Source organism: Pyxicephalus adspersus, chromosome 3, assembly GCF_032062135.1.
Source record: "Pyxicephalus adspersus chromosome 3, UCB_Pads_2.0, whole genome shotgun sequence".
Taxonomy (NCBI): Eukaryota; Metazoa; Chordata; class Amphibia; order Anura; family Pyxicephalidae; genus Pyxicephalus; species Pyxicephalus adspersus.
The window spans coordinates 44,370,746-44,384,845 of NC_092860.1; the positions used below are offsets into that span (position 1 = coordinate 44,370,746).

Sequence of the window (14,100 nt, forward strand, 5' to 3'; positions counted from 1 at the left end):
TATATATATATATATATATATATATATTTTTTTTTTTAATTTATTCATTGCTAATGGTCAATCCGCTACAATCACATTCCAGGTAAAGATTTTTTTAAACTACAGTAAGAGGCTTGCACTTGCACTGTAAACGGTACAAAATGGAAAAAAAAAAAATCACAAGTACCTTTTGAGGGACATATCAAAATCTAAGCTCCACTCCTAAATGGTACACAGACTATTGTTGATTTTGTAATCAACAATAAATAAAAATGATGAAAAGGGGATATAGGAAAACAAATACATTAAAAAAAACAAAAACAGTGCAACAATGGGGTGGAGTAATACGACAACTTCAAACAGTCCCAGTAACAACAGGAAAAAAATTGGGATTGCCTGCTGCTCAGAGAGCGGCTAAAGGACCTTACACCCATAGCTGGCATCAGAACACCCACATGGTAAAATGTGTGAACAAAAGACAAGCTAACAGCCTTGTAATTCTAGAAGACAAAAGCCTGATGTCTCAGTCTTTATATAGGGTGCCCCTGACTCTTGTTCTAGCATTTTTAGATGGCTTAGACATCATTCAAGGTTAAACAGAGAACTGAGGATCACAGGTGTGCCCTCTATCCCAATTCTTTTTAGCAGAATGTTTTTGTGTTTTGACAACATGGAGCCACCAAAGCATCCAGTGCTTCGGATAGATTCTACCTGCAACAGGTGACAAATCTGACTAGTTGTTGTTGTCAAACCTGGAGGACATGAAATCCTCATCTATCTGAGACAGAGATTTTGGAACACCTTTAGGTATAGGCTGGGTCCAGGTGCTGCCAGCTTTAGAAGTTTGTCATCTGCCTATGCTTGCTTGCAAAATGTAAATAGCTGACAAAGAGAAATTCTGCTTAGGACAGGATGTGATCTTCCTCCCTTGTCACAGCTAGGCCACTTAATTCTCTGTGATGGTAGATATATTTCTCTGCTGTAGGAATAGTTAAATAAATCTGGATTAAACAGCTTTCCAGAAGGGTTGTACAGTGCAGAAAAGGTGAGGTGAGATTTCAGTGACCACCAGGAACTCTACACAGATATAGGCCCTGATTTATTAAAGTTCTCCAAGGTTTGAGAGAATACACTTATCAGTGAAACTGGGTGATCCAGCAAACCTGGAATGGATCTGTTCCAGGATTGAAAACATTTGCTAACAAATAGCTTGATTTTAGGAAATCCATTCCAGGTTTGCTCAATTACTCAGCTTCACTGATGAAGGTGTATTCTCTCCAGCCCTGGAAAGCTTTAATAAATCAAGGCTATAGTGTTTAAGATGCTTTCCCAGCCTTTTAATGCTAGTACTATGAGGAGGCTCTGGAAAGAAAGTACTTTCCCAAATCCAAATCCAGATTTTTCAGCCAAAGTCTAAGATGTAACCTAACTGGGGGTTAAATGAATTAGTCTGTCCAAAAATGTGATGTGATCTACACTTTACAGTAGTTTAGTAATGACAGTAACAATAATAGCTTCAGTTTATAAAATGAAAGAGCGGCAGGACTTGCCCGCCACACTAACTGTTCCATTTTGCAGATTTCATTGGCAGAATATCAGGATCATTAATACGATACAAGCTTAATTGCAGATGGTTTGTGTGCTAAATATGTATGCTTCAGTCCTGGCACCTGGCCACTGACACATGCTGTCAGTAAAGCTAGTGCCATGGCCAAACAGAAAACAGCTGTCTTGACCCTTGTGTTTCCTATGATTCCTTGTGTCTAGAGACTTCTGTGTACCTGTGAAATTATGTCCTCCAGGGTTTTTTTTATGTGATAAACACCCTGTTTCCTGCTTCTCTGGTTAACTAACTCTAACTTTGTCTTGCTACCTTGCTCAATGGATGCATGCACAGGTGTCTGAGGGCTGCACAGCAAAGCCCATGCCTCTTTATCCAGTGGTGACCACCAGTAGATTAATGGTGATTAGGCATTTTTAGGGCTTACACGCTTCCCAGGCTTTAACACAGAGTGCAGAGTGCTGCAACCTGGATTAGCAAGCCTTTTTGTGACAACAGGTCTGCAGTTACTCTAATATCAGTGACTAATATCAAATTTAAAGCCATGTTGCAATGCGGAACATATTTTAGTCAAAGGTACACCAAAATGTTTCATAAAAAATCCTTAAAAATGCAGTATAAAAAAGGTATGATAATGAAATAACTGTAGATAACAAACAGAAAAAAAATACTGCAAACTGATTTTTGGCATTTGTCATCATGTACCATAGATTTTCAAAGAAATATTGGAATACCTATGCAAACACATTGTGTTGAAAAACTTTCTGATTCTAAATGAAAACAGAAACAAAAAGTATCATTATACTCCACAGATTTGCTTTCCCCTGTGAATAAACAGTGACTTGTTTGTTAGACAGAATTAGAGATTTCTTTTGTCTCGGGATCATGTCAAGGCCAATTAAAAAGTATGGGTGTAAACTAAATTAAGCATTATTCAAAAGATGTTACCATCTAACACAGGTAAAACTTTAAACACACAGCAGGGTAGAATAGTACCATTACATTAATATCCTTTGTTTACCTCCAAGGTACTCTATTTCTCAGTCTAGTCCCACAGCTTAGAAATGCTGAATATATTTACATCTCACTTAGCGTAAGACACACAGCTGATGAAAATTCATTTCAGTTGTTAATTTTGCACAGCAAGAGTTTTCTTGTGGGCTTATGACTTAAAATGCACCAGTGATGGAGTTAAAGGGGTACTTTACCACAACATAAAGAACATTTAGTTTATTTTATTTATATTATTACAGGTATTTGTATGAACTTGAAAAATGCTGCATAATAAAGTACAAGTAAATAAAACTATATACACACCACATGCATATATTTTTATTATTTTTATTTTTTTTTTACACTTACTGGCCACTTTTTTCTTGATTGTTAATGCAAAAATGTTAGGCATTGTCAAGATGATATGCTAAAGTCAAAATCAAAGGCTATAATTTGCTCACCAAAATCTGACAAGAAAACATTGGAAAATGTTGCCTGGTCTGACTGAGCATCATTTAAAAGCCATAGCCTAATTTAAAATTGTTACTGATCATGTCCATCCCTTTATGATCCCAGCCAGTGTACCCATCTTTTGATGGCTAATTCGACCAGGATAAATTTCAATCCAATAGAATACATTTGGAAAAGGGTGGAACAGAAGATGTGCACTATGGATGTGCAGTTGACAAATTTGCAGCAAGTGCCTATCATGTCAATATGGACAAAAATGCTTCCAGAACCTTGTTGAATCCGTGTATTGAAGAGTTACAGTCCTTCTGAAGACACCGGGGGTCCAACCCATACACAAACATACACACACACACACACACACACACAGTCCCATACCATTCTTTTTATGTCATAGAATTGTTCTATTATCAATATTTACATTTCTAAAATATTCATCTTTTGGTAGCATTTCTTGCTCTGTTGACCTTTGCCATTCTGTAGATGCTCAGAAATGTCAGCAATTGCCTTCTGCAGCTCTTCCAAAAAGTGAGACTGACTTGTAAAGCTTTTTTCCCTTGTGGTGAAGCTTTCTTCCACACAAACATGATTCTAGAATAAATTAAACTCTTTATAAACATAACTCTAGATTCATGGTTTTCACCAAATGGGTTATGAAGAAATCAGAAGTATGCTTCTTTTTGTTGTCCTGCTGCATGCTAGAATTTGTACCAATTAAATGTTCACCACAGGCAACAGCATGACATAAAATAGAGTTGTAACCTTTTTTTTTATCCATTCCACATTATACACAAGAAAAACTTATCAACTTATCAGTACCAAAAGTCTCAAACCATTTTCTCAGCCATGTTAGACAGAAGCCAATAAACACTCGTGCAGCATCTTTTCAATCCCAAACACCTCAGACTCTAACAACCAAAATACAATTTTCATTTCATCTATTATGCAATGTCAATCTATTTGTGCCCAAAATAAATGTCTGAACCTCTGCCCAATGTAAATGATAGAACCTCTTTATCAGTTTAAAAGTTTAGCTTTTATTTTAGAGGCCAGCATCTGTGAATAGTACTTTGACAAATAATGAAATCTGCAAACAAACAATATAAAGCAAACTTGAGCACAATAGGTTCCCATTATTTAGAGGCCCTACCAGCATCATACATGCACCTTCCCTTATGATGCTTCTTCTTTTGGGGCAAGCTACAAACCTGGCACTAGTCACATCAAGTATGTGGGATCATGTTAACCACCTTTCCACGTGACAGTGTTTATGCTTTGCGGGTTGGTGTTTAGGCACCAAGCACTGTCATAGCAAATTGCAGCTTTTGTAATGCTAACATATCATTAGTAAACTGGAGAAATGGCTGCTAAAATTTGACTTTGAAATCATACTCGAGCAATATGTTCTAGTTAAAGTAATTTCAACAGGTAATAGTCACATTTTAACATCAGTTATGTCTTGATTTTATTTTACATTAAATAACAAAAAATGTATTAAGACTTGTATATGTGTTATAGAATGTTCATCATATATTAGCACCGGAACACTGAAAAAAATAAAATGTCTGTGTCACACACCTCTAAACTACAAAAAATGTTGGTAAACTAGCAGAATGTCCTCATTCATTTATCATAACACAAAGGAGCTAGTTGCAAAAAGGCAGTGAAGCTACCCAAAAATCAATACAAGGAAACTGGTTTCAAACAATTGAATACCAAGCAAAGCACACAACAAACTTGGTACTTGCTCAGGTCAGAGACTTTCTTTTACAAAAGAGTTTAATAACCTCATGTTTTCCTATTCTAATAAAAGTGTAGTGTGCTGTTTTTAAGATATAATGTGCCTAAAATATGTGTTCCCTTTCTGTGATGTTGGGGTTTATATACAATATATGGTTTTATTTTTTAAATACAAACCACATAAAACAAAACACATTTAAATGTATCAAAAACACAAAAAGTAATAAACTGGCAGAAATCACATCCCTTTCCCATTCTACTATACTAAAAATTGCTTTCATTGCTATCTGTGTCCCCCCTAATCTGTGTCCATAAAGGTATGGAAAATCCCCCCTAAACTGATGTCACTGGAACAAAGAGTGCCCCATAGCCCCATAAGAAAATTCCCCCTTTATTCCTGTTCTGGTGGATACCCATAATTTGACAGTGTTGCTTCCCTATTCAATCTAAAATTTACAATATCTTGCCTTCAGGTAGACTTTATTTGTTAAGTAGTAGAGCTCACTAGCTCTACTACTTAACTAGTAGTTTACTCACTAGCAAGGATATTACAAGACATGTGGACCAATCTTATAAATCCTTTTAAAACAGCAATTTTATCTGCATACATAGCAGCTGCTGGTCCGGAATTTCTCTATACCACACCTTAAAGTAGTCTGATTGCACATGATGTCATGAAATCCGGACCTAAACGTGAACTCCCTGGTAACATTTGTCTCTTATGGGCACACATTCTGCTACAGCAGATTCTTTGCCTTCTTCCCAGCTCTGGCCAAGTTTAGTATCTCAGTGTTCACCTAAAGCCCATACTTTTTTCATACAGTATATTGCTAAGAATTAGTGAAACCATTCATCAGGTTGTCATAAACAAACAAAATGTTTAGGACTAGGCATCAGCAAACAAACATTGACTAAGAATGTGGTGATTGTTGGGGCACAGAGAAGCACAACTGTGTTAGATAAACACTTGATCCTTCTACACGAAGCCAGGGGGAATTCAATAAATTCAGCATCATGCATCATAAATTCAGTTCTGGCTGCCAGTTGTCTGGTATTTGCTTCACTGTTTGGTCCCTCCTGCAGTAATTTTAGCGAATAGTCCTTGTGCTGTTTGGGTAAAACCCAGCAGTGGATTATAGGTTACGCTATTAGCTTTCTGCTCTTATTATTTCAGACATTTATTTCTATGTATTTTGGATTGGAGATTTTTGACAACATTTGTTTCAATCACACCATTTTTAGGAAAGCCTAAAACCAACAAGTTACTTGTTGATTTAACCAGTAGAAGGTGGTCAGAAAATGTTCTTACAACATACAGATTTTAAACGTATTTGAGTTGTATGCAAATCTTTTGTGGTTCCCATGGCCTTTTTGGGTTCTGGAAGCCTAAATGTAGGTACATATTTGTTTTGAACTAGGTAATGTAGCTCAACCATGTCAAGAATTACAAGCAAATTTTCACAAATTAAAGTTACTTCTCATGCCCGCTACTTCAAAATATCAGCTGAAAGAGCTTTTCACGCACCACATTTTTCTGCCCAGTATTTTCAATAGCCCAGTATTTTTAATAGCAAACAAGCTGGGAAAAAGACAAACAAATACCACAGTAAAGGTGCTATTTTTTGCACATTATTTATGCTAAATAAATACCTTCTCTCTCTTGTTGAAGACAGGCATTCAGTTCTTCTATAGTAGCTCTGTCTACCGATGCCTGCACTTTTAACTGATCTATTTCTTCTTCCAAGTTCATTCTGTAAGAAATTCACATAATGGTCATTAAATCACTGCAAAGTGGTAATAAAATTTTAAGCGCAGAACATGTAGAATATGAAACCCTTATGTTCTTTACTTAGTTGAAGATATATTGCAGATTTTTGCACATGGAAAAAAAAAGAAAAAGAATATTATTTATTCATCTTCAAATCTTAAAAGGATAACTCATTTTTCTACAGTTCTATAGAGTTACCTGCCTGACTGCCAAACTTCATTTGGCAGCCTCACACTAGAATTTTACTACCTTTTAGCAGTCAATTGAATAACTAAACTATTACTGCACCTCTACAACTGTTTTTGAAGAGCTGCAAGCTTAAATATCAAATAGTGATAGGTTGGATTTACCTTGTTTGAGGAGATGCCACTAGATTTCCTTTCTTTTTCTTATATTCTCAACTTTGACACTGGTATTTAAAAAAAGTATTTTTAAAAAATTTTTTCAATACTTATTACCCCCACTGTACAAACATGCGAAGGAAAGGGAAGGACTGGTTTAGCAGAAAGATCTAAGTCAAAGACCCAATGGAGAAGGAGGGGCCAAAAACGACAATGGTAATCTGGATCAACAGAAAACCAAAAGAAAGAACTAGAAATGATGGCTAACCATTTAAAAAAACAGATCATTGCTGATGATAATGTAATGGAATTGTTAAAGGGAACAGCAGAAGAGAGTACTGAAATATTCAGGGAAGAGTAACAAGAGTAACTGCATTAGCAGACAAAAAAATGCTATTGGTGTTTTTGACCTTTCTTGGCATCAAGGTTAGCAAACATATACATATTCAAAGACAACGAGTGTCAAAAGATGTTGAATGTGTTTTCAATCAACTATGTATACAGGCTAAATAAAGTACTGTATTCAAATAGATGACAAAAATATCTGTTCCAATGTATTTTTTTTTTTTTTAACAATCTGTGTGGAGGAAATAACATGATATGGTAAATTTTACACCACGGTAAGAGGGATCTGGTTTACTGTTCTAGAAGTTACCAAAAGCTATTCATTGGCATATTTTTTTTTAAACAATGTCCACAATTTTGTGCATTATTGTTTATACATGACAAATAAGTTAAAGCACATTATATTACATAGACATTTCATAAAACCTAACACTTTGTAATACAGTTCGTTCTGTAAAATCCCAAGGAAAAAACAGCTTGAAAGGAGATGACGCACGGGGTGTGTGTTCTCCCAAAAATATTATTTGATATTATCCTCAATAACTAATAACTATTACTTTCATGTGCACGTTCTATTACGTTTTAGTGTGCAGTTACTATACTGTGAGTTGAATGTAGTAATTTTAGCAGGGGTTCCCAAAAGATCAATTTCAAATATTCCCCCATTAAAAATGTTGAGGCTGCTCTATAGTCCATTTCACTATAAACAAATTCAAAAAAAAAAGAGGGAGATAAGCAGCCACACACAGGAAAAATATATATGTAAAAGGGCAGAAAAGATGGATGGTGGACTGCAACAATAAAGGGGTAATATGGCGTGAATAAATAAGTGAAATTAGATATCTGTGTAGGAAGCCTCCAGTACAACTGCCAGAAAACACAAAGTGCCCATCTGCAAAATAGAGCAGGGATTGGGTAATAGGACGAGGAGCTGAGCACACAGAAAGTTGGACCATGGACACTGGGGATGCAAATTATGTACTTGCAAGAAGCCTTCAGTGTTTATAACAGTAAATGCAGTAAACAGTAAATATTGGAAAACATGTTACATGGATGACAAGTTCACTATAGGAAACATTTGTCAAACACAACTATTAAAACAGGGGTCGGCAAACTCTGGCCTTTAGGCAAGATACGGCCTAGCCGGTAGTTTGTTCCGGCCAGGGGGCGTTAAGAACTACTGGAGCCGGAGCCGCCCTCTTGCAATCGCTCTCCTATTTGCAGCGGCCGGCGTTGATACTTCCGCCACTGCGGTAAATAGGGAAAGCTCCTTGAAGGGAAATCCTTCCCCTCCACAATGCATACGGAGGAGAGGAATTTCACTTCAGGGGGCATTCTCTGGTGGTGGAGACAATCTATTGCCAGCGGTTTATTTTTATGGTTGGAATATTTAATGTAGATATCGCATATAAATATATTTATTAAGGAGGTGGGGTTAATGCATTTTTCCTGAACCCCAATCATATTGTAGTATGGTTCAATACTGGAAAGGGTTTTAACCACTAACACACATAAACAAACATTGACAGAATTTTAGCAGTAAGGATTATGATACAAATAACTACAAATTGTTTACATGAGTTTAGGTCATCTTTAAGGTAGTGTTGTCAGGTCACAACAACTTATGAGCTAACTAGATGTCTGCCAGGATTACCAGGTAACTTTCTATGAAGTATTTTTACAAAGCCAAACAGAGAAATGTGCACTATGAGATGTGCTGAATATGTTATTTGTTTTTCTTCACACTCATTATACACTAATTTGAACATTTTGGAAACGTCATTAACATTTGCAACTACAGAAAGCTAATTCTACATCAGTTTTAAATATAATTTTCAACTTTCATATTTAATGCTATAGTAAAGGTAGCACTTACCATAAGGTGACTAACCTGTGTAAAGCCTATGCTGCTGCTGATGAGCTCTCTTGCCAATTTGCAATACATTTTGACTGAGCCTTTACTAAAAGAGGCACATTCAATAAATAAATGTACTGGATGAGAAAGATGAAGAACATACTAACAAGATAAATGGCAATATTTAGTAGAATATAAAGTACGTGAGGATAAACTAATCACAAGAGCAGCATAAGGATAATAAGGGGTATTATTGATTATCAGGCTAAAAGTTGTATTTACTGGAAACATTACAACCATAGATTTAAGTAGTTGCCATTGGCATTCCCCTGTACTATTACTTGCAATAAATTATCAAAAACTAGCAACCGTGTTAACCTTTTCTTTTTTTCGTACATTATTGTGGAACTAACAATACAACAATATCATATATTTTTTTTATCGCAACACAATGTCTCCAGTCTTCATTACTGCTAAGAATATGAAATCTTATGAAACTAACGTTCACAGTACGTCTTCCAGAAATATGTAGTCAAAATTCACCATGGGCTTTAGCAACTGAGATTTATTACTTGTAATACCTATTAGAGGTCTGGATGAAATGAAAATTAGCATATAAAAATGTATTACACTTCATTAAATTCAAAGTCTGAAATCATGTCTGTAGTGGTCACACACGGCAGGACACCGTTTTTCAAGCTAAGCAGTGATTTTTTTTTTTTTAATGTTGATAGGGTATTAATGTGTATTTTGATCTCATGCTGTAATGGATCTACTTACAACGTAGATTAGAGTAGAAGTAGATCTTTGCATCCTTTACACCTTGGAGTGAACTAGAGATTACAGGTGATAAAACAGTGGTGTGTGCACCCAAATATAAAATTCTCAAAGGTACTAAAAGTACTTAGGCTTCTCTAAATATATTTTTTAACAAGTTTATAAAAATTTAAAAAAAGTTTAGGCAAAAACCCACATGTAAAATATAAATTAAAAATTGTTTGTAGAAACAGATAAAAATATTTATATGTTACATACGGGTACATATATTATAGATAAATATGCAGGCAACTATACCTGGGGCCATTTCAGACTTGTGGTTGAAAACAACAATCTGCCTCAGACTCAACAGTGGTCCTAGGCATTCCTATTGATCAAATGGAAGCAGTTGGGAACCATTTTGTACATGTAGTTGCATCTGTGGTGGAACGTGGTGTGGTTCCTGAAATATACAAATTGTTTTTGGCTATGTGGTTGCTGCAAACGAACTGTACAGCAGCCATATGTAAACAGGTGACCTAAAGTATGACTTACTGTAATTTTAAAATTTTATCCATATTTTGGCAGCCAGTTGTGATCTTAAACCGGCATAAAATATAAAGGTTTCTTCCTTGCAACCACAATAATGAGGGTGGTGTGCATAGAAATGTTGGATTAAAATTTGGAAACAAGGACACTATATGCAGGGCAAAGTAACTGTCTTTTTAAAGGACTCATAAGACTTCCATACACTTGCCTAACTGGCTGTCCCAGATGTGATAAGGGAAGGTCATTCTTCCCCTATCAAACTAACAAACGAATGCATTTCCATGAAATGAAGGGCATGACCTCTTTTCTCCTATATCAGTGCTTGGGCTTTGCAGGCAATCACTTGCATCTAACACTGTTACATGACTCATGGAATGACATCACTGCTTACCGCATCAGCAACGCTGCCGATTTCACTTTTGCAATAAGGAAAAGAACATTAAGGGAGCACAGGGAAAGTGAGTGTAAGCGGCTCAGACCCCCTGCAAGGACAAACCTTGCAGCGGCAAGATATCACTTTTTCATAAGCGTGGCTTAGGTGTTAAGAGGAGATGGGGGATGGTAAGAGTCCAAGGTTAAGGTGGCTTATATACAATTAAACTGTACCATTTCCTTTAGATCTGAAGGGTGTGTACAGTTAAACTGAATAAACTCTGTGCAGTTTATAGCTAACTTTAGAAACAGTTAAAGGGTCTGGAATATGTCTAGATTATGGTCTTAGGTTGGTAAGGTTAGGGAACTGTTTAAAAAGATAAAACTTGCCAAAAAACAACTGGCTACTATCCCTGTATTTTCTTTTTGGTTTATAACACTAGGACTAACCAAGTAATGAAAACAGACACTCTCCCATCTAAGCAATTAGAAAACATTAAGTTATTATAATAACCAGTCTTCATTTTCATAACAAAACAAAAACATGTAAGACCCTACTAGTTCACAAAGACTTGTAACATGCATAACTGATCTAGAAAGAATTTTTCCTTTTTTTCTCTACAGAATTTGAACAGCATACTTGTCCATAAAAGCGAGCTACCTGACAGCCTTTTAATTTATTTTACTCAGCTTCCTGTTGTTAAGATCCAGACGTTAAATCCAACATCTATCCCCAGAGAGAGGGGTGACATCATCCACCTTGTGTAAGCTTTGACACAATCTAACATGGTGCTTACTATTTTATTTATTAATATTTTTATTTTTTTCGTTTTTAGGAATGATGTTTTAGGTTTATAGGAAGCAACACAGAATCAGTTTTATAACACATGGTAGCTGCATAAATATATCCAAAGGCATAGACATTTTGTCCAGCAGAATTCTCACAAATATTGGACAAGGCATATCCTTAATATAATAAGAAATACCTTCAAGGCAGCATCTGGTACCTGGAAAACAGTCAAGTTTCATTGACAAGATAAGACTAGCAGGTTAAGTCCCAGACGAACAAGTGCAGAGAGGACATGAGCAGTGCAAAATAAGTGCCAGTAATGATTGCCTTTGGACAGAACAACTATTTGCCTTCTGGCTGCTTGGTTTCTGACATGTCAATGACACATAAATCCAGTTACATTATTTTTGAACCCTTATTCATTATTTAATTTTGGGACAAAAGGATTAAATCGTAGTTAAGGGAGTATTTTTATATTCAGTAATCAAACATTAGTGCTTATATAATCAATCAATTAACAGAAAATCATGCAATTTTTGTACATTTCCTTAACATTTTTAATAGGTAAAAAGACGACAGATTTTTTTATCCTGTCTTAAGAGAGACAAGCACAATTAATTATTAATGTCATCATAATGCTCTTTTTTAAAGTTAGCATTGGTTAGCATTGCCACAGGTTCTTTTAATGTAAATGCTGTAGTTGTGTCACTGAAAAGATGCCAAATGCAAATCGGTAACCCTGAAACATTCCACGAACATACTGAGGCAGATATCCACTTAGCAATTTATTGGACAAAATTATATATATATATATATATATATATATATATATATATATATATATATATACACACACATTTATACTTACACTTACACACACACATTTATAAATAATACAGATGGGAAATACGTTTTGAACACGTTTTCAATCCATGAACAACTGTTTCAACATTTCTAAATAAATACGTCCATACATTAAGTTATTTTTAATAAAGTGGAATGGCACAGGGAATAAGTATTTAACACGCTTACCGAAAGGTATTTAATACTTAGTAGAAAAGCATTTGTTGGTAATGACACCTTCAAAATGCATTCTGTATGAAGAAACTAGACACATGCACATGCTCAGGTGTGATTTTGGTACATTCTCCCACACAAATTGTCTTCAAATCTTGGGCTCAAATCTGAAGGTTCTGGGGTCTCTTCTATAAAATCTTATCCTCAGTTCCTTCCATAGATAGTCAATTGGATTTACGTTGGGTGATTGACTGGGCCATTCTACAAGCTTTAATTTCATTCACTGAAACCAATTGGGTTTCCGTGGCTGTTTGTTTAGGATCATAGGTTCTTGATCTTTTAGATCATTAGGTCTTGCTGAACTATCTTCAGCATCCTGGTAGATGGCAGCAGATTCTTACCAAGAATGTACCAGTACATTTTATCCTTCCTTCAAAAATATTAAAAATATGCAAAAATATTCTGACCAGACTTTATTCTTCCAGTATTTCACTGGTTAATCCAAATGCTGTGCACCAAACATTAAACGAGCTTCACCATGCTTTTCCTTCAGGAGTGGAATCTTGTGCAGTGAGTGTGCATAGAGGCCATGTCAGTGGAGTCCAATACTTATTGTTTTTTTTTTTAAACAACTGTATCTGCTAATTCCAGGTCTTTCTGAAGCTCTCTGTGAGCGAACCTTGGTTCTTGGACAACTCTTCTGATTATTCATTGGACTACTTTGTCAGAAAACTTGTGAGGAGCACCTGGTCATGGCTGGTTTAGGGTGACATGATGTTTTACTACTTCTGGATTATGGCTCCAACAGTGCTCACTGGAACATTCAGAATTTTAGAAATACTTCTGTAACCAACACCATCAGTATATGTATTGCAACAATAAGGTTGCAAAGGTCTTGAGGGAGTAGGCACAGGACCTAGGCACCTTAAAGTCTGTAAGTTGACTACGAACTCCTCTGTGTATTCGACAATGTGAGGCCATCAGTCTGACAGCTTTAGCCTGGCTGTAATTGGGTTGTGCAACAGGACAATGACCCCAAGCACACCAAAAAAGATTGGCTATAAGAATCATGGTATGGCTCAGTCAAAGTCCAGATACAACGCAATCAAAACTCTGTGGAAGGACCTAAGGACAGTTGTGAAGATACAAATGTCTGCAAACCTTAACGCCTAAAGTAACGTTGTAAAAATGGACCAACTTAAGCTGGTCTTACATCTTACAAAGATGTAAGACAAAAAAAAATGATTACTTCAAATTCTTGCTGCTAAATGTGGCTGTACAAGCTACTGAATCATGGGGTTTCCACACATGGCTTCTCACACACACACTGTTATATGAATATGAAAATCAATTCTATGGATAGGATCAAAACATATATAAACTATGTTACATAGAAAGAGACACAAACTTATGTGTATTGCTACCCTGTTTCCCCGATTATAAGGCACTCTCCTATATTTTTTGAAATGCCAAAATATGCCCTGGGTCTTATTTTCAGGGGATGTCTTATTTTTCCATGAAGAAGACTACAGTACACATTTATTGTTGAAAGTCACTCATGATCAC

General features: G+C 35.8%; 1 protein-coding gene across 3 annotated transcripts in view; it reads right to left on the reverse strand.

Moving 5' to 3' along the window:
- CNTLN (centlein) overlaps positions 1–14,100 on the reverse strand; it is a 155,907-nt gene that overhangs the window by 67,579 nt on the left and 74,228 nt on the right. For all 3 annotated transcript variants that reach the window (XM_072404404.1, XM_072404403.1, XM_072404405.1), the window contains exon 14: positions 6,392–6,492. In XM_072404404.1, the coding sequence (XP_072260505.1) occupies positions 6,392–6,492 (101 nt within the window). The remainder of the gene's footprint in view (positions 1–6,391; positions 6,493–14,100) is intronic.